This window comes from Helianthus annuus, chromosome 4 (assembly GCF_002127325.2).
Source record: "Helianthus annuus cultivar XRQ/B chromosome 4, HanXRQr2.0-SUNRISE, whole genome shotgun sequence".
Lineage (NCBI taxonomy): Eukaryota > Viridiplantae > Streptophyta > Magnoliopsida > Asterales > Asteraceae > Helianthus > Helianthus annuus.
In genome coordinates, this window is record NC_035436.2 from 57,905,572 (window position 1) to 57,932,277 (window position 26,706).

At 39.9% G+C, this 26,706-nt stretch overlaps 2 protein-coding genes across 2 annotated transcripts; both read left to right on the forward strand.

The window, feature by feature from the left end:
- Positions 1-116: 116 nt before the first annotated feature.
- Positions 117-2,582, forward strand: LOC110933536. The gene is made up of 7 exons (XM_022176753.1): positions 117-174; positions 258-696; positions 812-910; positions 1,061-1,229; positions 1,332-1,624; positions 1,679-1,752; positions 1,828-2,582. The coding sequence occupies exons 1-7, from the start codon at positions 117-119 to the stop codon at positions 2,580-2,582; spliced, it is 1,887 nt and encodes a 628-aa protein (XP_022032445.1).
- LOC110933537 lies at positions 2,583-5,137 on the forward strand. The gene is made up of 4 exons (XM_022176756.2): positions 2,583-3,057; positions 3,160-3,239; positions 3,387-3,592; positions 4,675-5,137. Exons 1-4 carry the CDS (start codon positions 2,583-2,585, stop codon positions 5,135-5,137), a joined length of 1,224 nt encoding a protein of 407 aa, XP_022032448.2.
- Positions 5,138-26,706: the final 21,569 nt, after the last annotated feature.

Genomic DNA, 26,706 nt, shown 5'->3' on the forward strand with positions numbered 1-26,706 from the left:
TTATGTTTTAAATTTTTGGAAACAAAATATTTGTTTAATCTTAGGTTTTATGAATTGTTATATATGTCTTATTTTACAAGCTTCAATATAGGTGGAATATCTAAAATTGAATACCAATGAGTGATGAGATGTTAGTAGATTCTGTGGTTAAGAAGATTCATGGAATGTCTAAAGGTATAAGATACGAATGTAAATTCCTGTTAAGTTTTCAATATGTAGATAACTTATGTTGACTTATAAATTTGCTAAGTCTGTAGATTATATTGATCATGGAGATGCCATCTTTGTGTGTTCTAAATGTGATGCAATGTTATGGGAAGATGAAATGCTTAAGGGAAATAAAAAACGTAAGAAAACATCTTATTCTCTTTGTTGTTCAAATGGAGATGTTGAGCTACCACCACCGCCTACACCTCCTCCATTACTACGTCATTTATATAAAAGTCATACGTCACAGTGTCACAATTTCATGAATAATATTCGAGCATATAACATGATGTTTTCCTTCACATCTCTTGGTGGGAAGGTTGACAAAAGTTATCAGATAGGTAAAGGTCCTTATGTATTTAGACTACATGGTCAGAATTATCATCGAATGGGTAGTCTACTTCCGGACGATGGGGAAGAACCCAAATTCTCACAGCTTTACATATATTATTCACAAAATGAAGTGGTAAATCGTCAAAAAGCAGTAAGGTAATTTCTTTATGATAATTGTGGCATTTATGAATATATATTTTGCTTCTCAGTATATTTACATTCATTATCATTTGAAATGAATGTAAATTTTAACATTTTATATTTCTCGCAGTTCTCAGATAGAATCCAAAACTATAAGAAACAACCAGCTTGATAGTACAACCATCAAAGGTCTTAAAGATATGTTGGATTCTTGCAATCCTCTTGTCCAGTCCTTCAGAATGGTAAGAGATTGTTTTCAAGAAAATGAGTGGCAAGATGTAAGCTTGAAGCTTATTGGAACAAGAGATAAGGATGGAAGAGTTCACAATTTGCCAACAACATCATAAATTGCTGGGTTAATAATTGGTGATTTTGATAGAGCATTTGATAAACGGGACACTGTTGTTAGAAAGAAGTCTGGTGGTCTTCAAAGAATTAGCGAGCTTCATCCCTCTTACCTTGCTTTGCAATATCCACTTATTTTCCCATATGCAGAAGATGGTTATAGAGTTGGTATTAAACATAGAGGGATTGCGGTTGATAATGAGGTACTTAGAACCAACCTTACAATTAGAGAATTTTTTTCTTACAAAATTCAAGATAGACAGAATCAGTTTTCATTGTTACTTAATGCGAAAAAACTATTTCAGCATTTTTTGGTTGATGGATACACAATGATAGAATGTGCCAGGTTGAATTATATAAGGTCACAACAACCTAAACTTAGAACACAAAATCTTAAGAACTTGAATGCTACTGTTGAAAGTGGAGAGAATAATGCCTCAAGTTCTGGTAAACCTATACTTTTACCTTCATCATTTACTGGTGGTTCTAGATATATGATGCAAAAGTACTTGGATGCTATGGCAATTTGCAAGTCTGTTGGATATCCCGACTTATTCATAACGGTGACTTGTAATCCAAACTGGCCTGAGATTTACAGGTGATTGCACGATAAAGCTGTTAATGCTAAAGACAGACCAGATATTATCTCTAGATTATTCAAGTGTAAATTGGATCATCTTATAAAAGATTTCAAGAAAGATAAATTCTTTGGTGATATACAAGCAGGTACCCTTTAGTTATATTTTTTACTTTGAACATCTAATTATATTTATCTAATAGCTCACTATTGAAAAATTTCAGTTATGTATACAGTGGAATTTCAAAAGCGTGGACTCCCACATGCTCACATATGTTTGTTCTTGGGTGCTGAAAGCAAATTTCCAACTGCATCTGATATTGATCGTGTTATTAGTGCTGAGATACCAGGTAAAGAAAGAGATCCTGAATTATATGAGCTTGTCAAGAAATTTATGATTCATGGACCATGTGGTACAGACAACCCACTTTGTCCATGTATGGTTCAGCAAAAATGTTCTAAAAAGTTTCCCAAAAAATATGTAGATGAGACTTGTGTTGATTCTAAAGGATATCCTGTCTATCGTCGTCGTCAAACAAGTAATACAGTAGTAAAGAATGGTGTGGCACTTGATAATAGATTTGTAGTTCTTTACAATGCTCTCCTACTCAGAAAGTGTCAGTTCCACGTTAACGTTGAATGGTGCAACCAGTCAGGTTCTATCAAATATTTGTTTAAATATATTAATAAGGGGCCTGATAGAGTCACGGCTTCTGTTTTTCAAGCCAATAGCACCAACAATGATACGGAACAGAATGTAGCTGTAGATGAGATAAAAGCATACCTTGATTGTAGATATATCTCTGCTTGTGAAGCTGCTTGGAGAATATTCATGTATGATATACATTATAGATATCCAGCTGTTGAAGTATTACCTTTTTATTGTGAAGATGATCAGAGTATTGTGTATAACGATCATGATAATTTGTGTGATATTGTTACTGATCCAACTATGAAAATGACAATGTTCACAGAGTAGATGAATTGTAACAAAGTCGATGAATTTGCCAGGACATTAAGGTATGTTCAGTTTACGGGATATTATGTATGGAAACCCAAAAATCGCAAATGGAATCGAAGAAAGCATACGTATGGATCAATTGGGAGGATACATTATGTCCCACCATCACTTGGTGATTGTTATTACCTAAGGATTTTACTGAATCATATTAAGGGACCAACCTGTTTAGAAGATATAAAAACAGTTGATGGACAAGTTTTTGAAACATCTAAAGATACATGTTTTGCACGAGGACTGTTGGATGATGATAAGGAATATGTTAATGCTGTCAAAGAAGCTAGCACATGGTCAACCGGAGATTTCTTGAGGATTTTTTTCGTAATGTTGTTGCTGTCAAATTCGATATCTTGTCCTGGTGTTTTTTGGTCGGAAACGAAGTCCCTGTTATGTGAAGACATTCTGTATCAGCAACGAAAGATAACTGGTATTGCAGGTAATGTGATTATTTTATTAAAGTTATATACAACTACATTAAAATTATGCAACATCTCTGTTATTGGGAAAAAACTAATACTTTTTTCAACATTTGTTTTAGATTTGGATCTTCAACAAGAAGAACTTGAAAATATCTGTCTATCTGAAATTGAAAAGTTGCTACTTACCAATGGAAGTACAGTGAGAAATTTTGATGATATGCCAAGTGTTCCGGACAATTATTTTTCATAGTCGAACAATCGATTGATAATGAAAGAACTATCGTATGACAGACTAGCTCTTCAAAGGGAACATGATGGTTATGTAAAGTGTTTAACTGCCGAACAGGAAAGGATATATAAAATTGTTATGGAAGCGATTGAGAAAGGTGATGGAGGTGTGTTTTTTGTATATGGTTATGGTGGAACTGGAAAGACGTTTCTTTGGAAGACATTCTCAGCTGCATTACGATCAAAAGGTGAAGTTGTATTGAATGTTGCATCCAGTGGAATTGCTTCACTTTTGCTGGATGGTGGTAGAACTGCTCATTCAAGGTTTGTGTTTGTGCATATGTCTGTTGACTTCGTCTTGTATCGAGTCTTATAATAAAATAGATAGACCAGGACACGTTGTACGATAAAATCGGGAAACAGATCTGAACCAGCCACCTCGCACGAAGTGGATTGGCCACCTCGCACGAGGTGACAATTTGGTGCGACCTGGCCAGGTCGTGCGACCTGGACCAGGTCGTGTGAGATATTTGGTGCAACCTGGTGTTCCCTATATATATGAGGTCTTGGGACTTCACTTGTAACTTTCTGATTCCGGTAGCGAAGCTCTGCCGAAGTGTCGCCAGCTCGTGTAACGTTGTGAAATCAATACAAACGATAGTTAATCTACTTCTAAGTGTATATCAAGCTGAATGAAGATCAAATTAATGAATTTCGTCTCTGATTTGGTCTAGAACTCTTCTGATCGACTCGTTTTGATCGATTCCCCGATCCTACAAGTGGTATCAGAGCACAGGAGGAAGAGTTCTTACCATTTTAGCTTGTTTTCACCGATAAATCTGATTTCTACTCATTCTTCTACACTTTTTCATCAAATTTACTGAGTTTTTACGGTTAAAATGATCTGATTTTGACATATAACATGTAAAACACTATTTTAATCAATCCTTGAACAAATCAGAACCTAATTCAACCTAAAACTTGATAAAATTGACCAAATCGTGTGAAACACATATCAGATCGTTCGAGAATCATTCAGGTCGCACGAACTGAACATCCAGGTCGTGTGAAAGTAGACCAGATCGCTTGAAACAATTTAGGTCGCGTGGAAGTTTGATCAGGTTGCACGGATTAAACACAGGTTGCACAACTTGAAATTGTTCAGGTCGTTTGAAAGTATTCAGGTCGTACCAAGGTCAGATCGCACCAGTTCAGGTCGTACAGAGTGTTTGAAAGTAGTGCAAATCAAGCTGCAATGAAGATCAAATCAATGAATTCCGCCTCTGATTTGGTCTAGAACTCTTCTGAACGTCTCGTTTAGATCGAATCCTCGATCCTATCAACATTAATGAGAATTCAATATGTTCGATAGAGCCTAATACTGAGTTAGGTGATTTAACTAAAAGAGCAACTTTGATTATTTGGGATGAAGCACCTATGACTCACAAGCATTGTTTCGAGGCTCTTGATAGAACAATGAGAGACATATCACGTTCCAGTCAACCGAACATGGAATCCAAGCCTTTTGGGGGAAAGGTCATTCTATTTGGTGGTGATTTTAGACAAATTTTTCCAGTCTTCCCTAAAGGTACCAGAACAATGATAGTCAATGCTTCTTTGAATTCTTCTTATATATGGCGATACTATCAAGTACTAAAGCTAACTGAGAATATGAGATTAAGAGTTGGTTGTCAGGAAGCAGATTTGAAAGAAATAAAGGAATTTGGAGAATGGATTTTAAAGCTTGGTGATGGTCTGCTTGGTGAAGAAAATGATGGTGAGATAGATATTGAAATACCAGATGATTTACTTATTCATGATCAAGTCAACCTATTTCTTCTTTCATTTCATTTACATATCCGGACATGAATAAGATCCGATGAAGGAATTTTCCGATCCTTGTCCTCCAAGCTGAACAAGTCCTCCAATCAAACCTTTTGTTAATTTGCACAAGTTTTCAGATCCTTGTCCTCCAAGCAAGCCGCCTCTTGCGTTGACTGATTGCCAAAGTCCGAGATTTCGGGTCTTTATATTGGTGTTTCATTCGGGGATATCATAGTCATTCTTCTACTGCATCCAGATACATGCTGACCTAGACGCTATGATATCTTTTCATAATAAGTGCCTTAAAAATAGGCCAAACCCTTTTCATAATAAGTGCCAAATTTGGCCAAAACCTAGATAGATTAGTTTGGTCACTCTGCTGTACGGAAGTACTGACCTGTTCACCAAACTATGTGTCTTAGCCCTCGGTAGTTCTTGGGATCTCTGTTGTACGAAAGTACAGACCTGATCTGCGCTCTATCGTTGAAGAGAATGAAACCAATATACTCACCTGTTATGAGGAATCTTTGTGCATACCTTGATCGCGGGGGTATGTCCTGATGTGGGACTCACGAGTATAATGTCTCTATTCTCAATAGCTTGTGTGGGGGCCATTGAAGACTTGTCAATATACCCAAAACATGATAATTAATCACCGGATGTATGTCGAAAGAATGGTGCATGGATTTAAGCGGACAAACATACCAGTAATCGTTCTTGAGTCGTAGCTATCCTAAAGAAAGCTGAAGTGTGGCTAGAGTTTTCAAGTTGGTATGATCTTGTATTTGATCAGATCTATATCTCAAAGGTTGAAAGTTAAAAAAAATGTTAAAAAAAAATCTAAAATCCAAAAATATTCTTGATTTGTGTACAGTTGTTTTTCTAAGTCTTCCATATCACATCAATCGTCTCTTAAACCGCTTGAGATACTCTTTCCATTGCATACCACAGATGAATACGGTTTTGTCTGTACTTTGAATCAGTCTAAAAGAAAATGTGGAGTTGTGTTTATAACTGTGAACAGGTTACTTCGACTATTTACTGCAATGATGGTCGATCATCAATTGAGCAAGATACCAGACCAAAGCACTGGTTTCCTGAAGATTGTAGAAGACACCAAGCTAGGAATCCTCCTCCTACGTCTTCTGTTTCACTTAAGCTAAAGAGAGTTGAAAAAGGTTGTTCCTGTTTGTCAAAAATGATGCATGCAAAAAGGGGGAGCTTATCCAGATAAAGTACTTGTTATGGGTGAAATTCTGAGCCCATATCCTGACTTTGTATCTTGATTTTTTATTAGTTGTATATGATCAGGATATCAGATCAGGATACTGTATCAGGATACCGGGTCAGGATATTGGTAACATCCTGAGGCAGTATCCTGACTATTACTAACGATTGGCTTGTAAAATGTTGGTTACAAGGGACTAACTTTCATGAGGACCAAGTCATCCTGAAGACCCACTCAATTTGGTCAGGATAAAGACGTTGATGGCGGAAGAATAGCTCTTGTAACGGTCAGAATAGAAGAAAGGCATATTCCGCAAGAATTTCAGATGCTGGTCAATGTTATTAACGTTGTAACGGTTATGTGAGCTGAAGACCCGGTTTTATAGTCAATAAGCACATGAAAAACAAGTAAAAACAGGCCCCCAACGTTCATAATGGAATATTCCCAGCATCCCGGAATAATAGGAGAGTTAGTTTGTTATTTGTAACTATAAATAGAAGGCCAGATCAATAGGAACACACACTTCACTCTCTACTCTCGAACTCACACTTCTTTTTTCTTTCTATTACGCACAAACACTCACCACTTGTAATCGTTGTACCACTTAGCATTGATCTGAGCCATATCCTGCACTGTATCCTGACGTTTAAAGCAATAAGAAGAACAAGGCAGCTGCGATTTTCAGCTCCCGAGGTTTTGTGCCGGCGATCTAGATTGATCAAGGGCTTTCCTCGTATATCTCGTGTCAACCTTTACATTTTTGCTCATTGTTTGATCGTAGATACAGCTCAATATCCTGAGCCGTATCCTGAAACTGTTTTTGCAAACAACTTAATTAACATATTTTTGAACACATTCTCTTAGCACACTACCTCACAAAACTAATTTGATCACTTAATTACTTAGGTAATTTTTGACCAAAACAATATGGCGCCCACCGTGGGGCAAGTGGTGCTATTCTTGCTAAAAACCTTGCTAAAATCGTTACTTGGTTTTCTTTTTTCGAAACTTTTTGCACAATTATTTTCAATGGTCTCAAAATCAAACATGAGCTCTTCAACCATGCCTACTACAACCTCTGTAACCACTGGTTTGGTGCTTCCTCCTCCTCCACAAGTTCAAACTTTTCAGAGGAGAAATGAAAGCCACACACCGAGATAAATTCCTGCTGCTCAGAATGTTTCTAGATCCGGAAATTCAGGGAGAACCCATATCCTTGCTTCTAATGACGAAATTCTGTCTTTGTTTGGTAGTATACAGGAACAAACGAAGAGGCAGCAAGAAACTAACTAGACGATCATGAAGGATATACAACTCTTGAAGGCAAACTCCAAGAAACCTGTGGAGGATACAACTACTCCTCTACAGCCCAGGATGCTGAACTTTAGTTCAGCAACATTTACCGAGGATAATCAAGGCAACATGATACCGAGTCAGTCCCGGAGTAACATGCTGGAGATCCCATCATCCGCCAGGATATCAACCCTGAGGGATCCAGGATATGGCCCAAGATATAGTCCATGATATGGCAAAAGTCAACATGCTGGTAACATGTTTGCCAATATCGGTATCCCTGCTACTAATAATTCTGATTCTTTGCAGGATATAGTGGTAACACCGGCATTGACCAGGGAACTTAAAAAATTGAAGGATATGATATCAAGTGTTCCTGGAGAAGTGCAGCCTATACCAGAAGTATCCCAGGATAGTCACATGATATCCCGATTTGCTCATCGAATTTATGATGCTGAAATTCCAAAAAGATTCCAGACTCCCAACATAAAGTTGTATGATGGGACGACAGATCCTGAGGAGCATATTGCCCAGTATAGGGAAAGGATGGAAACAAATCCAATCCTACCAGAACTTAAGGAAGCATGCTTATGCAAAGGCTTCGGTTCAACTTTAACAGGATCGGCCTTAAAATGGCTTTTAAATGTTCCACCTTATTCAATTGCATCATTTTCTCATTTAGTTAATTTGTTTATCAGTTAATTTTCTTGTAGCAGGAGCTTTGAGAAACTAACAAGTGATCTTTATAGGATAACACAAGGATCACAAGAATCCCTGTGCGACTATGTTAACAAATTTAGTAGAGAATCCCTGGATATCCCAAACCTTGATGTTGCCACGGCAGTACAAGCATTCAAGATGTGACTGCAAAAAGATTCCCAATTTTATCAAGATCTTGTGATGAATCCTTGCAGGAACTTAGATGAAGCTTGGAATAGGGCTTTGAGATATATCAGGCTAGAAGATGATAAGAAAATGCAAGAGAGGATGAATGCATCCTCAACATATGAATCAACTAACCAAAAAGGTTTAGGAGACAAAGCAAGATGGCTCCGGAAGAATCAACAAAAAACTGATTGGAAGGATAAATCCAAGTGGTGTGCCTTCCACGAGGATTTCAGACATGTTATTGAGGATTGCATTGCTTTAAGGAAAGAAATAAGCTATCTCTTGAGCAAGGGATATCTGAAGGATCTCCTGGGAAGAAAGAAGAATAAGGGTCAGGATACTGAGAAGGATCCTGAACGAGCAGCATCACCTCCTGCGGATGCCAAGATAATTAATTTCATTTCAGGAGGATCCGACATTTGCGGGACATCATGTTCTGCGGCGAAAAGACACACGAAGGAGGCCAAGGCAGAAAGAGGAGATAAGCAAACCAGGATGTCAACCCTCACGACTGATGAAGTGATCATGTTCGATAGCGATGACAGGATACTGTCCAGGATCCTCACCATGATGCTTTGGTAATAACCTTATATGTTGCTAACCATTTTGCATGCAGGATACTGGTGGATAATGGCAGCTCCATCAACATAATTCAGCTAGAAACATTGAAGAGGATGAATGTATCCCCGATGGATATTACTTCGAAATCCACCATACTTGTTGGGTTCAGTGGAGAAGCAAGGGATACCGTGGGAGAGATAAAGTTGCCCGAGTATGTTGAAGGGGTCAACTCAATGCAGCGCTTTTGTGTCATGGACTCCTTATCCTGCTATAATATTATATTAGGTAGGCCTTGGATCCATGATATAAAAGTTGTGCCGTCAACCTATCATCAATGCATCAATATCCCAACCCCTTGGGGAGTTGTCAAAGTAGATAGTGACCAACAGGAGGCGAAGGAGTGCTACTCATCCTCCATGAAATCCTCTACCAAGCCTAGTACAACATAGCACTTAAAGACGCGAGGCCAGGATATCATGGAGGCTTCAGAGCAGGATCTGAAGAAAGTTATCCTGGACCAGGATAATCCAGATATCTCGGTGCTCGTAGGAACCAATATCCCTCAGGATATTGAACATCAGTTAATTAACTTTTTGAAATGCATGATGTCAACATTTGCATGGAAGCATGAGGATATGACAGGTATATCCAAAGATGTTATTACTCACAAGCTTGGTATTGACAGGTCATTCAAGCCTGTCCAGCAGAAAAGAAGGAAATTCGCTCCAGAACGAAATATAATCATTCAGGAAGAAGTAGACAGATTGTTGAAGTCCAAAATGATCAGAGAGGTTAAGTTTCCGAGATGGCTAGCAAATGTAGTTGTGGTACAAAAGAAAAATGGAAAATGGAGAGTTTATGTAGACTACACAGACCTAAACAAAGCTTGTCCAAAAGACCCATTCCCTCTTCCTCATATCGACTCAATGGTGGATGCTACTGTCGGCCATGAAATGTTAACCTTCATGGATGCATCCTCAAGATTTCAGCAGATCCAGATGGAACCTTCAGACCGGGATGATACTGCCTTCATGACACCAACAGGTATTTATTGTTATACTGCTATGCCTTTTGGTTTGAAAAATGCAGGTGCAACGTATCAAAGATTGGTAAACATGATGCTCAAAGACAAACTGGGGGACACTATGGAGGTGTACATCGACGACATGGTAGTGAAATCTAAGAAGGCTGAGGATCATCTCCAGGATATTGAAGCAACATTTGATATCCCGGATCAGTATAACATGAAGCTGAATCCTGCTAAGTGCCATTCTGGAGTGGGGGCAGGAAAGTTTCTAGGATATATGGTAACTAAAAGAGGGATAGAAGCAAGCCTAGAGCAGATTAAAGCTATCTTGGATATCAAGTCACCTTCAAATATGAAAGATGTTCAAATATTAATAGGGCGAGTAGCAGCATTAAACAGTTTTATCTCAAGATCCTCAGAAAAATGCAAGGAGTTTTATGATATCCTGAAGAAAAATAAGAAGTTTAAATGGGGAGAAGCATGAAGCAGCCTTGCAGGATTTGAAGCAATACCTCTCAACTGCACCTCTACTAATGAAGCCTGAGGATGGTGAACCATTATCCCTATATCTCGCAGCATCAGGGAATGCAGTAAGTGTTGTCCTTGTAAAGGATCATGAAGGTCAGCAGTATCCTATCTATTATGTTAGTAAAAGTTTATTAGATGATGAAGCTAGATATTCTCATTTAGAAAAATTAATATTGGTTCTAGTTATGGCATCGACGAAGCTTAGACATTATTTTGAGACACATAGGATTCATGTTAAAACTAATTATCCTGTTAAAAATGTGCTTAGGAAACCTGAGATGTCGGGTAGAATGGCTAAGTGGTCAGTAAAATTAAGTGCCTATGATCTAATATATGAACCTAGAAATGCTATAAGGTCTCTGGCTCTAGCAGACTTTGTGGCTGATTTAAGTAGTGATATTCAAAATGAAGTAGACCTAGAAGTGTAACAACTCGGAGAAAATATAGAATCTTGGACACTATATACTGATGGTGCATCTAATGTAAGAGGTGTAGGATTGGGTATACTACTAAAATCGTCACAGGGGGACATATTACCCCAGGCTATTAATTGTGAATTTTCTGCTACCAATAATGAAACTGAGTATGAAGCTCTGATAGCAGGATTAGAATTGGCTAAGAGTATGAATATCAAGAATTTGCAAGTATATGTTGACTCCTTGTTAATTACTAATCATTTTAATGGATCCTATGTAGTTAAGGGTGAGAAATTAATCGAATACCTCAATATCCTTAAAAAGTTAGCAGGATATTTCGATGTTTTTACACTTGAACAGGTACCAAGAGAGGATAATGCTGAAGCGAATGCCTTGGCAAACTTAGGATCATCAGTCAGGATACCGGAGGGAACCCAAATACCGATACTTCATATCCTGTATCCTGCCATGGATCCCTTCAAAGTTCAGGATAAAGAGGTAACAAGCACTCAGGATCCTGGTCATGATCCTGAGAAGGATACTGGATCCTGGATGACTCCAATCATAAGATATCTCAAGGAAGGACACATTCCTGAAGACGAAAATATTAAGGCATTTAGGATGAAGGTATCACGATTCACCATTATAAATAATATTTTGTATAAGAAATCTCTTGCAGGTCCATACCTAAGATGCTTGAAGGATCCTGAGGCCATGGAAGTGCTTCAGGATATACACGAAGGGGGATTGTGGTAACCATACTGGGGGCAGATCTTTATTTTCAAAAGTATTGAGAACAGGATACTATTGGCTGACAATGAAGAAAGATGCTGCAGAATACGCTTGAAGATGTGATGCATGTCAGAGGCATAGCAACATATTGCATCAACCGGCTGAACCATTATATCCTATAGCTTCCCCTTGGCCATTCATGAAGTGGGGAATGGACATAATAGGAAAGTTGCCAAAAGCTCCAGGAGGAAAAGTTTTTATGCTAGCAATGACCGACTATTTTTCTAAATGGGTTGAAGCTGAAGCATTTGTCCATGTTAGAGACCAAGAAGTAGTATCCTTCAAAAAGAGAAATATCCTGACCAGGTTTGGAGCATCAGCCGAGATAATCTGTGACAATGGCTCTCAGTTCATAAGCAAGAGGACTACTAACTTTTGCAAGAGTTGGAGAATCAAAATGATCACATCTACTCCGGTACATCCTCAAGCAAATAGGCAAGCAGAATCCTCAAAGAAGATAATAGTCAACAACCTGAAAAAGAGACTAGGAGCTAAAAAAGGAAGATGGGCAGAAGAACTACCCTTTGTTTTATGGGCTGATAGAACAACAATAAAGAGTGCAACTGGCCAAACCCCTTTCTCCTTAGTATTTGGAGCAAAAATGGTGATACCTACGGCAAGATCCAATCTCCAGGATCCTGTGCAGAATCCTGAAGCAATGTGCCAAGGATTAGATACTGTGGATGAAACAAGAGATGCAATGAAGCTAAGGATGGCAGCATATCAACAGAGGATATCCAGAGCATACAACAAGAATATAAGGACTAGAAGATTCAAAGTTGGGGATTGGGTGTTAAGAAAGGCTTTTCAAAATACCACTAATCCTGCTGATGGAAAACTGGCTCCAAAATGGGAAGGACCATATGAGGTTGAATCAGAATCAGGAAAAGGAGCATACCGACTCAGGAGCATGGAAGGGGAAATGCTACCAAGATCCTGGAATGCTATACACTTAAAGCTCTATTTCAAGTAGGAATAGAATTTAATTTCTATCTCAGAATGGTATGTGTTCTATCTCTCTTAAATATATTTGAATTCGTTTATTATCTTGAACCCAATACTGACTTAGGCATCGGAGGGGTGTTAGCCAAGCTAACACCCATCTTAGTTTACAATTGTTTTGCAGCATATGCTCCAGGATATGCACTCAGGATAACTCGAAAGATTAGAGGATTGGCCCCCTCTCTCACGTTTAAGGGATCCTGATCCCTTCAAAGGTAAAAAAGGTTTTCACCTTTCTCACGAATTGGGTTTAAACACCCCGCCTGGAGCGCAAGTTATCCAGGGATAGTTCAAGGTGGCGGGACCAGTTCATGTAAAAGTGGCTGACAGTTTCGTTACTGTTGGCTATACCCTGGATCCTTAAGGTATATAAGGATTGATCACCCTCTCTCGCGAAAGGGTATTTTCATACTCTCTAAGGTTTAAAGGTTTTCACCTTTCTAAGTCTTGGAGTTTATACACTCTCGCCTGTAGAGCACGAAAACAAGAGTGTTTTCACACTCTTCTAAGGTTTAAAGGTTTTTACCATTCTAATTTTTGGGGTTTCCACACTCCCACCTGTAGCGCACGAAAATTTGGGATTTTCCCCAGGATACTAAGGGTTTATTCCCAGTACAATAAGGGTTTATCCCCAGTAAAACTAAAGTTTTTAACAAGATTGCAAAGATATGACAAGCGGTGATTACACACGTTCTTTTGTGGATAAGAAGCTACGAAGTTTAATCACTAAGTGAAGAAATACTCAAGTATGTCATGCACTGATGCAATATCCTGCACAGACAGGGGACATCCATGCCGGGGACATTGCAAAGGATTCAAAGGTTAAGGTTGGAAATTATTGCCTAAGTGTTTCTGGTATGATTTATTATTCAAGTCTCGAAAACCTTATCTAAATGATCTAAGTTTTCTAAAAAGTCATATTCAACCAAGTTTTGTCTAACATTTAGAAGACATTTCATCAGTATCCTGACCAGGATATTCAAAACATACCTTTCAAAATAAAAACATAATAAATAAGACTAAAAGGTCAGTTTATTATTATTAGTCCAAAAGATTGTATTCTTGGTTTCGTCTCAAAAAGAGACCCATCCACCAAGAACACAACTAGTTTTAAAGCATATGTACATAAACAGTTGAAGGCTTCATCCTGAAAACACAGGATCCCTCCACCTTCAACTGTCAAACTATTCTACTTGAAGGAAATTAAAATTGTTCTAAGTGTAGGACGGCCAGATGATTTAGACCCTACAAAATACAGGTATCATTAAAGACAAACTAACCAGGATACAGGTTCAGTATATGTGTACGGGATACAGGATCTGGATACTTACCTTATTAGGGAAGGAGATCATGGGCTCGATGGATTCCATGAAGCCAAGGTCACCATAAGAGAAACCTTCGGCAGCAGCAGCAGAGGGCTTAGAGCTGATGGCAACATATGGCTCCTTTTTCACCAAGGCAGTCTTAGAAAAGCTCTCAAGCTCCTCTAGATCAAAAGTAGCAGGGTCCTTGATGGAATCTGCGTAAAAGGGAGTAACTCTAATTTCATTACATGATAGTATTCTGAAGTAACCAAAACTATGCAGGAATATTTAAAACAGATATCCTTACCAGACATGTTGGAATGACTAAAAAATATATCCGTTGGAATCAGGATATCCAACAGTAATATTTTTGGGGACAATTGTTATGGGTGAAATTCTGAGCCCATATCCTGACTTTGTATCTTGATTTTTTATTAGTTGTATATGATCAGGATATCGAATCAGGATACCGTATCAGGATACCGGGTCAGGATATTGGTAACATCCTGAGGCAGTATCCTGACTATTACTAACGATTGGCTTGTAAAATGTTGGTTACAAGGGACTAACGTTCATCAGGACCAAGTCATCCTGAAGACCCACTCAATTTAGTCAGGATAAAGACGTTGATGGCGGAAGAATAGCTCTTGTAACGGTCAGAATAGAAGAAAGGCATATTCCACAAGAATTTCGGATGCTGGTCAATGTTATTAACGTTGTAACGGTTATGTGAGCTGAAGAACCGGTTTTATAGTCAATAAGCACGTGGAAAACAAGTAAAAACAGGCCCCCCAACATTCATAATGGAATATTCCCAGCATCCCGGAATAATAGGAGAGTTAGTTTGTTATTTGTAACTATAAATAGAAGGCCAGATCAATAGGAACACACACTTCACTCTCTACTCTCGAACTCACACTTCTTTTTTCTTTCTATTACGCACAAACACTCACCACTTGTAATCGTTGTACCACTTAGCATTGATCTGAGCCATATCCTGCACTGTATCCTGACGTTTAAAGCAATAAGAAGAACAAGGCAGCTGCGATTGTCAGCTCCTGAGGTTTTGTGCCGGCGATCTAGATTGATCAAGGGCTTTCCTCGTATATCTCGTGTCAACCTTTACATTTTTGCTCATTGTTTGATCGTAGATACAGCTCAATATCCTGAGCCGTATCCTGAAATTGTTTTTGCAAACAACTTAATTAACATATTTTGAACACATTCTCTTAGCACACTACCTCACAAAACTAATTTGACCACTTAATTACTTAGGTAATTTTTGACCAAAATAGTACTCAAAGAGCAAAGTGTCAAAAGAAGATCTTCAGTGAAGAAAATTTGGAAAGCATCATTCTCGGGGAAATATTGTTGGGTCAAATTGGAGAATGATGTTATCAATTATGACGGCTTTAGTTTACCGATTTTATTGTTTAAAAAAAAGGCGGTTGACTATTGGATAGAAATGATCGGAGATGTCGAAGTGTGTTTCTCCGATCAGATATGGCAGCAGAACATTGGTGCATTTGTGAGCCACCATCCCGGGGGAGCTCACCCGGGGTAGATGATAATCTTGTAATTTGTCTAGTCAAATTCAATCAAAAAAAAAAAAAAAAGAAAAAAGGCGGTTGACTGTTGGATAGAAATGATCGGAGATGTCGAGGTGTGTTTCTCCGATCAGATATGGCAACAGAACATTGGTGCATTTGTGAGCCACCACCCCGGGGGAGCTCACCCGGGGTGGATGATTATCTCGTATGTTCTTATCCGATCAATTAAAGTTTATCATTCTTGTTTATTATTTTTTTGTTCATGGCTCAAAATCACCCGTCTCACTATTTTTCATCGAACCGAGACTGAAATCCGATCGTTACGGGACCTATCATTTGGTATCAGAGCCTTGGTGGCTCGTTTCAGTTTCGGTTTTGGTCGGAGCGTTACCAGAAAACCCGCCGGAGACGTAAAAGAAAGTCAGATCTGTGATTTTGATGAAGTTTTCAGATCCTTTAGATGTTATTCCAGCGTCTTGGTTCCTCATTTTTTAAGATAAAAAAGAAGAGAGAGACAAAGAAAGGTTATGGGTTGTTTGGTTCCAGCGACGTTATTTGTATTACTATTTTGTTTAATCCAGCAATGATTTTTCTTGTTTGTTGATTCACGGAACACACCAAGTTGTTGTGTGTGTATTCTGTAGAGAGAGAAAATTGAGAAAAGCAGAAGAAAAAGCAGTAAAGCAAAACGTCGTCTTCCACTCTCCTCCGCCGCCGCCGCCGTTCCCGTGTCCAGTATCGCCATCGTCACCAGAGAATGGGAGTAATTTTGGAAACTTGTAGCGGTGGTTGTTGATGTTTCAATGAGAAAGAATGACGAAGATGTCGGCCGCCGACACCGGACGACGTGTCTCAAGTACAAAGCATCCGACAACATGTTGCACCTGTGTCATTATCATGTTCGGCAGCGAGCCGGAGCATATGTGTTCTAGTGGAGGTTGGAGTATCATCATCTTCAAGATCCTTAATCGATTTCAATATCGGAAGTTTCTTGTGTATGTCTAGAGGCCTAGGTCTGAACGATGGTATACTCATATCCGCAGATCATCTCCAAATCAACTCCAACTGTCTTCTTCACCAGCAGTTGATCCACGGAGAGTGACGGAATCCGGTCGGTTACTGTCGATCGTCGTCGTGATCTTTTGGTTTAGCTTCTTGACCCGAATTGGGTGGAATCGGGATGGAGAATTCATTTGTGAAGGATTTTTGTCATTAAATCATTCATAGTGATAGTTGTGCGAGGGTGGATGCAATTTGTTTTCCGGTCGGGATCACTGGTGAAACAGATCGCCAACGAGGTTGAAGATGATCGAAATTTGATTTCCGATGAAGCTGATGTCGGCTGGTAACGATGACTGTGGCTAGGGTATGTTGGTTGTACGTATAAGGGTGATCGGGGCACTCGCGGGGAGGGTGTTCGGTGACCCCATTCCCCGATCGGGAACACCGCCGCCATCCCTGCGGGGACCCAAATCGGGGAGTAGGGTCGGGGAGGAGTCACCGCATGAAGAGGGAGGAGATAGTGGGCCCATAGCTTGTAACAACCAATCAAGTATTTTCCTTTTTTTTAATAAAAAAACAAGTCACCTAAGAGGGGAGTGCCGCCATCAAATTGGGGTGTGAGGGGAGTTTAAGAGGGGAGTTGACGTGGCATAACCTGATTCGGTGTGCGTAAGAGAGGGGACTCCCCTAAGAGGGGAGTGCCCCTCTCACCCTAACTGCTTGGGCTTCACATGATGGGCCAATGATTGGATAATTGATAGATTATTCCTTTGGCCCACCTGACAACTACAAAGAATCAGTTTTTGGTTCGTGATTGCATTTTATCCAGGTGATTATTTTATCTCTTTTGGGCCCACCTACACATCAGGCTTGTAGCAGTGTATGAGTTATTTATTGGATATCTTACTTGGGCCTATTATGCATCTGTAGAGTGAGCCAGCGTATTTAATTGGGCCGAGAGTATACAACGACTTAGTTTTTGTTTGATGAGCTCAATATTTAAAATTTTGGAACGATATTATATTGTCACACAATCTTGGAGAGCAACTTTATGGTATCTAGCAACTTTAGCGGTGGATCGGGAGCTAAATGCAATCTGACAGAATTAAAAATCCTCACAATGAAGCTAATTATTTGATTTTTATCATTGGAGTTCGAACCATATCACATGCCTATTACAATTTTATGTTTAATAAGATACGGAGCTTTGATCGACAAGATATAGGAGGGTCTACATTTGCAGGGGAAGACGACAATGAAGATTTTGGGTATTTAGCCGATTTGTGAAGATTCGAAGACGGCGTCAGATTTATTTTTGAAGATCACTTGAAGAATTGATAGCATCATTCTCGGGGGAATATTGTTGGGTCAAAATGGAGAATGATGTTATCAATTGAGCCGACGTTATTTAGCATATTTATTATTTGTATGATGTAGCGATGCTTGGTAGTATACTTGTGCATTTTAGCGAGTTTAGTAGGTTTTCCAAGCAAGAGGCGGTTTGCTTGGAGGACAAGGCTCAAGGGTCTATAAATAGGGAACTACACCTCATTTGTTAGGTGTGCATTTGTGAGCCACCACCCCGGGGGAGCTCACCCGGGGTGGATCATTATCCTTTGTATTTGTTTATCTAATCAATGAAACTTTTTATTTCTATGTTCCAATCTTTAAAGTTTCTATCTTTGTTGTTTATCATCGATTGTTCTTGGCTCGAATCACCCGTCTCACTATTTTTCACCGAACCGAGACTGAAATTGGATCGTTACGGGACCTATCATTTGGTATCAGAGCCTTGGTGGCTCGTTTCAGTTTCGGTTTTGGTCGGAGCGTTACCAGAAAACCCGCCGGAGACGTAAAAGAAAGTCAGATCTGTGATTTTAAATATCAAAACAACAACCCTTTCCCTATCACGTGTTAGTGTTCCCAAGACATCTATCAAATGTCAAATTATTTTCAACTCCCCATTTTATATATACATTTTTTTATATAAACTTGAATTTAGGATTCAAATATTTTTAGCAAACTCCAAAATGTTTTGTGTGTGCCCACTTGATGTATTTGCTTTAAACCACAAACCCTAATTTGAATCCCAATTTCAGCCGACACTTTTTCTTCCCTGTTCTCTCTCTAGAGAACCCTTAACAACACAACACAAAACAAACCTAAATCAAACACTTCAGCCGCCACCTGCTAAAACTCGATCTCTCTCACTCTATCACACATACATACGCAAGCCAGACAATGAAAACGATATGTGTTGTGGTGAAGATATTGTGGGATGGGTGCAGCGGTGATGGTGTTCGGTTGTGAGTGATACGGCGGTCGGTGGTAGTGTTGGGTGGTGACTAGATGCAAGGCGAAAAATTTGTTTAAAGATGAAGAAGATGGATGCGATGATGACTGTGGCGGATCAAAAATAGGGATAGGATATTCAGGCGACAGTTATTCCACTGTTAACTGGTTCGCCTGGAATTGTGATAAAGCAAACAAAACTTCAATTCAGGATGACTGCAATGGGTATGTGCCTAAACCAAAGACCCACAACCACAATAATGTAGTGGTTGAATGTTTTGATTTGAATTCTGCCTTTTGTGATGAAAAAGGTGTGTGTGAACCTCCTGTGTTTGTTCCAGAATTGAAACAAAACAGATTCGGAAAATTCCTCACGGTGGAAATTCCAGAAAGACTACGATGAATTCTCCATCCCGATTCCACCCTGTAGGATCGTTATTGACGATCAAGTGAGTCAATCAGAGCTAAACACCACTGTTTATGCAGCGGAAATACACAAACAGCTTGAATCAAAGAGAAATTGAGTAGAAACAGATAGCAGACTACTTTAAACACGTTTTCTCATTAATACTTCTCACAAAAATTCGGCAGCAGTTCGGCTACACATTCGACATTCAGATACAAATGAGAAAACATAAACCGCTATATATAGGAGAGCTGATTTCGCTCCAAATGACATTGTGTCTGTTTTGGTCAAAAATCTGATGAGGATAATGCAACCAAACTCTTCGTTACGGGGTATGAGGCTTGAAATGAGGAATAATGACAAGGATCACTTAAATGTAAATTGCACAAGTGACACAAATATTTATACGAGGAAAAAGCCCTTGATCAATGAATGATCTCCGGCATAAAAAACCTCGGGGATCATCGAAGATTCCATAAAAGAACACTGTTGTTTTACCGATCCGCAGATTGATAGGATCCGCTATTGCTTCCCAGCGAATGCCGTATTTAAATCCTTCGATCCCACTGCCCTGAGCGATCACGTCTCTGAATCATGGGTTGCCTTCCCCGTTACTCCGTTCACCATAGGCTATACATATCCTTTTCCAGCCTTTACCCAATCTTTCTTCTCCCTAACCGGCATCTCTTATATCCAAGCCATGCCGATGATCTGGAGGGTTTTGCATACCCTTGAAAGGATCATTGAGAAGGAGGGGATAGACCTAGGGATGTCAGAGCTGGGCGAGATGTATGATCTTACTACCTTCGGATCCCATCGATATTTGTTAAAACGTAAACCTGGTGAGCAACACCCGATCTTCAAAGCCACCAAGAACGACACTAACTGGAAACGGCGTTTCTTTTTCGTCAAAAGAGATTCTATCCCTGACGGGAAGGATCTACCCAGGAAATGGGCTACCCATGGTAGGATGGAGGATCCTGAGAAGGATCACCAGACAATTTTCTTTTCATATAAGGATCACTGACACCCTTTTGCTTTTTTGTTGTGTAGCTGTTACCGTCTCACACCTCAAACTGTCTCCTGCTGCCACAGAGAGGCTTGCCGCCTTTAAGAGACTCGATCCTGAAATAAGATCGTTCAAGACAACCACCCAGGATTCACAAGAGGTATCCTCAGGCTCTATCACGATGTCAAGTAAGTATCTTTGTTTATAAATTCAAATAAATAGTGAAATATAAGTAGGGTAAAGATACTTATCTTGTTTTGGTTGTGCAGGTGCTGGAAAGTCCACAAAGTCTGCCTCAAAGTTCAGTGTCACTGATCTTACCACTGTCAGATCCTCCAAGAAGAAAACTCCTGCCAGCCCAACTGCTTCAATCCCCAAGGCACCCCTCAAAGGAAGGGGAGGAAAGAAGAGAAAAGCCTCCGAAGCTGAGGATCTGCAAGGTCTGCCCTTGATCCGCCAACAATTCCTTGACTACTTCAGTGAGGTAAGGATCACTGTCCCTGCTTGTATATCCTGCTTGTTTAAGGATCACCTGGTCCTGAACTTATTCTTTATCCTCTTTGCAGAAATTCGCTGAGATTGAGGATTACGTTGGCCACATTGAGGATCAGGATAGGAAGATTGCTGACCTCCAACAGGTTGCACTGCTAAAGGATCTCAAGATTGCCGACCTCCAGAAGGATCTCCAGAATGCCAGAAACGAGACGGCTAAGGTGCTGATCAATGTCGACTACGAGAAGCATGAGATCACCGAAGACGCAAAAGTCTCTGCCGCCATAGCGATGTACAAGACCAAACTGCAGATGGCCTTGGAAGCTCAGGATCCTGACTTTGACAGGAGCACCTGGAATGTGGAAGGCTGGAAGGCAAGGCTGGCTGAGCTGGATGATGAAGAGGAGGCTGAAGAGATCCTGACGATTGAGGCTGGAGGCAGTGGCAAGGATCAAGGTGGTGAAGCAAGTGGAGCCGTGGGTGGTGATGCAGCGAAGGTTTAGGCTGCGTGATTGGGCGATGATGGAAACTTCTAGACATAGCCGGAGCCCAATTTTTTAGTTTGATGGTTGTTTTTGTTGAACAATTGATGGTTTGTACTTGAACAATGGCTTTAGGGTTAAGGATCCAGGATCCTTTAGACAATAGGCAGGATTGCAAATGGTGGAGGGATCCTCTGTTTGGGGGATGAAGCCATTGTGATCCTGCCGCCTTTTAATTACCTGCATGCTAAGACCACATAAACAATGGACACCCGTTGCCAACCCATGTGGACGGGCCACGTTTTGCTGGTAGAAACGTGGGTTGGCAACCTTGACAACTTTTGGTGGTTTAACGTTTGTTAATAAAATAACTTTAATCTTTTTTGGCTTATCTTGTGTTGTTATCCTTGTTTGTCTTTTTAACTTTCAATTGTTTTGATGTATACTGGTTTAAATAAGAAATTTTGGATAAGTCAGATTGAAAATATTTAGGATATGATCCAGGATCAAATATCCTATAGTTGAAAAATCCCAAAAAGTAGTATATTTTAAGGATCACGAGTTTAGTTGTCAAATTACAAGGGTGTTTCAAATAAACAATGAACAAAATTAAAATAGTTAAGGATCATACCTGAGGATCCAAGTTAGGATCCTAACCCTTAATACCATAACCAGGATAACTATAAGATAAACCTTAGAGAGAAGTAAGGATCAAGGATCCTTAGTTGTTTAGCTTCAAGGACCTGAAATAGAGCATAACTTGGGACTAAGCCAATATAAGATAAAAGTTAGAAACTGGGGACAAGCCCAAGGATAACTGGGGACAAGCCCAAGGATCGTATGTAAACTGGAGTATGGCCCTAACTGGCGACTATCCAAACTTAGTGACATGAAAATGCCAAAACCTTAGCTAACGTGAAAACGTTAGAAACCTTAGGAACGGATGTATGGTACGTCTACCATTATACGTAGGATCCTAGGTATAGCCAGTACAATGGAATTATCAGCCCCTAAAGCGAGTACTGGTCCCACTGCCATGAACTATACCAGGATCATCATGCGCTACAAGCGGAACTGGGGTCAAGCCCAAATAACTGGGGTCAAACCCAAGGAACTGATTGCTTCTGTGGATATTCAACATTTTGCTAAGGATACCTGAACTTTCAAAACTCAGAATCACGTGAGAAGTGGATAAAGGATGCAGGATCCTTATCCTTTGGTGAGAAAGTAAGAGAATGAAACAGTTCAAGATTAGGATGTTACCAGAGTAAGGATCATCTATGCTTTAAGGATCCTTCAAGGATACCCATAATGTAAGGATCATATGTGCTATGAGGATCCTATTCACATGAAAGATTTCTTCAAGTGGACAGCATTCCAAGCTCTTGGTAGCAAATCACCTTCCATGGTCAGCAATCGATATGCCCTTTTTCCCGCCTCAGCTTCAATCAAATAAGGGCCTTCCCATTTTGGTGCCAATTTTCCATCAACAAGATTGGTGGTATTCTGAAATGCTTTCCTTAACACCATATCACCAATTTGAAACTTCCAGATCCTGAAATTTTTGTTGTAAGCACCAGCCATTCTTTGTTGATAGCTGGCCATCCTTATCCTAGCCAGATCCCTGATTTCTTCAATAGTATCCAGGTCTTGAACCAAGTTCTCATCATTTTCCTCAGGATCACGGATACTTGTTCTAGCAGTTGGAACCACCATTTCTGTAGGGATCACTGATTCTGCGCCAAATACCAAAGAGAATGGAGTCTGGCCTGTAGCATTCTTGGGGGTTGTCCTATCAGCCCAAAGCATATAAGGTAGTTCTTCTGCCCATTTCCTTTTTTTAGATCCAAGCTTCTTCTTCAAATTGTTGATGATGATCTTGTTGGATGATTCTGCCTGACCATTAGCTTGTGGGTGGACTGGTGTTGATGTTATCATCTTAATCCCCCAGCTATCACAAAAGTTAGTAGTTCTGCCCTGTTTTGGTCAAAAATCACTTAAAGATAATGCAACCAAACTTTATGTTAACGGGGAATGATGCTTGGTATGATGAACAAAGTGAAGGATCACTTAAATGTAAAATGCACAAGTGACACAAGGATTTATACGAGGAAAAAGCCCTTGATCAATGAATGATCTCCGGCATAAAAAACCTCGGGTGATGGAAACTATCGATCACCAAACTTCAATATAACAAATAAAGGTTACAACTTCGGATGGTAACGAGCTAAGTACAAGGATCACTAATGTGGAAGAGTGCTACTTATACAAGTGTGTGTGGTCGTATTTTAGGTAAATAACCTAACTATTAGCTCGTTACCCCTTTAGGAATAGAAATAAATCTAGCCTAAATTATCGCCCTTAAATTATGCTGAGTTTCCATATCGTCCACAACGTCCATCTTTGATTATGCATATGCCAAAGTTGTAAAGACGAGTTCCTTGTTTACGTTGCTAAGAGCGGATCCTACTCGAAATTCCTGCAAGATAACATTAAATCCAAGGAGAACAACTATTAGTATGAGGATCCCTAGGATGGTCCGTGATCCTGATCCTGGAACTCTTCTGAGGATCACTATCTGCCAAAGATTCAAGGATCACTGGTTAGGATCACATGTAAGGATCATGAGTCATAAAAATCCAGCCCTAACAATTGCCCCCAAAATATAAGGAGTAATATTGTAAATAAACGAGTTGTATTTTGTTGATCTTATCCGCAACAAAGTAACGGATAACTAGCCGTTGGAGACGGACTAGCCGTTGCAAACCTGACGTCACAGAAGTGACAGCCCTGCAAATCATCATTATAAATAGGAGTTAGAGATAGGATCAATTTGCATTTAAATTCAAGAGAGACTCCCTTTATATTCTCGTCCGAAGATCAATCAGGTATCTCTTTTCCTCTTTCTTCCTTCTCTTATTCTGTTTTTCTATCTCTTTCCATCATTCTGCAAAGATGTTGCTCCGGAACTCCCCGCACAAGGATCCTAAGAAGAACAGTCCCTTGAAGGGTCAAGGGATCATCAAGGATTCTCCCACTGAGAGGTGTTGTTTTACCGACTCTCAGATCGACAAAATTCGTCATTGCTTTCCGGCGAACACCCTTTTCAAATCTTTCACTCCTACTGCTTTGAGTGATTTTATTTCTGATACTTGGGTAGCTTTTCCTGTTACTCCGTTCTTGATAGGATATTCGTATCCTTTCCCACAGTTCACTCAATCCTTCTTCTCTCTTACCGGCATCTGCTATATCCAGGCTATGCCCATGATCTGGAGGGTGTTATACACCCTTGAAAGGATCATTGAACAAGAGGGTATTGACCTTGGTATGGCGGAGCTGGCTGAGATGTATGATCTTACCACTTTCGGATCCCATCGCTATTTGTTCAAGCGAAAAACTGGGGAGGATCACCCTGTCTTCAAAGTTACCAAGAATGACACGAACTGGAAGCGACGGTTCTTTTTTGTTAGGAGAGATACCGTCCCTGATGGGGAGGATCTGCCCAAAGAGTGGGCTACTCGTGGTAGGATAGAGGATCCTAGAAGGATCATCATAAGACCTGTTCCTTAGGATGAGGATCACTGATATTTTTTTTTTGTTTATTGTGCAGCTATCTCCATCTCTCGTCTGAAGTTGACACCTGCTGCAAAAGAGAGACTTTTGGCCTTCAAGAAGCTTGATCCGGAGACAAGAACTTTCCAGGTTGCTACCCAAGATTCCCAAGAAGTATCCTCTGCCTCTGTCACAATGTCAAGTAAGTATCCTCATTTAGAAAGTAATTCTATGTAGGATTTTCAAGTTTAATTAGAATACTTATCTTATTTTGGTTGTGTAGGTGCTGGAAAATCTTCTAAGTCTGCCTTAAAGTTTGGCATTGATGATCTTGCTAATGTCAAATCTGCAAGGAAGAAGACTCCTGCTGCTAGCCCAACTGCTTCAGCCCCTAAAGCACCTATTAGGGGTAAAGGAAAGAAGAGAAAGGCCTCTGAGGATTTACAAGGCCTGCCCCTGCTCCGCCAACAGTTTCTGGACTACTTCAACGAGGTAAGGATCACTGCCCCTGTTTGTTATCCTGACAGTTTTGAGGATCACTTGTTTCTGACGTTATGCCTTGTTTTCCTTGCAGAAATTTGCTGAAATAGAGACTTATGTTGGCCACGTCGAGGATCAAGATCGCCAAATTGCTGACCTCCAACAGATGGGTGTGCTGAAGGATCTCAAGATTGCTGATCTTGAGAAGGAGCTCCGGGCTACCAAGGATGAAGCTGCCAAAATGCTGATCAACTTTGATTATGAGAAGCATGACATTACCCAGGATGCCAAGGTCTCTGCTGCGATAACCATGTATAAGATCCAGCTGCAGATGGCTGCGGAGGCTCAGGATCCTGCCTTCGACAAGAGCACATGGGACGTGGAGGGCTGGAAGGCGAGGCTGGCAGAGTTGGAGGATGATGAGGAGGCTGAGGAGATCCCAATGCTTGAAGGTGGTGATGCTGGCAAGGATCAGGGTGGAGAGGCAAGTGGAGCTGGTGGTGATGGTGCAGCGAAGGTTTGAGCTGCAGAATTGGGCGATGAAGGAAACTTCTATACATAGCCGGAGCCCAATTTTTTTGTGGTTGTTGATGTTTTTTTTAAACAATTATGGTCTGTAACTTTGAACAATAGTTTTAGGATTAAGGATCCAGGATCCTTTAGACAATAGGTAGGATTGCAAATGGTGGAGGGATCCTCTGTTTAGGGGATGAAGCCATTGTGATCCTGCCGCCTTTTATTTACCTGCATGCTATGACCGCACAAACAATGGACACCCTTTGCCAACCCATGTGGACAGGCCACGTTTTGCTGGTAGAAATGTGGGTTGGCAATTTTCACAACTTTGAAGGGTTTCAAACCTTTGTTAATAAAATAACTCTTAATCTTTTTGGCTTATCTCGTATTGTTATCCCTTTAATTTCCAACTGTTTTGATACATATTTGTTTGAGCAAGAATAGTTAAGCAAATTATGCTTAAGAAATTTAGGATATGATCCTGGATCAAATATCCTATAATCGAAAATTTTCAAAGTAATTTATTTTAAGGATCATAGGTTCAGTTGTCAATGTCTATGGGTTATTCAAACAAATAATGAATGAAATTGAAAATAATTAAGGATCATACCTGAGGATCCAAGTTAGGATCCTAACCTCTAATCAGGATAACCATAAATGAAACTTTAATGGATAATAAGGATTAAGGATCCTTAATCGTTTAATTTTGAAAACCTGAAGAATAGAACATAACTTGGGACTAAGCCAATATAAAGGATAAGTTAGTAACTGGGGACATGCCCATAAGATAACTG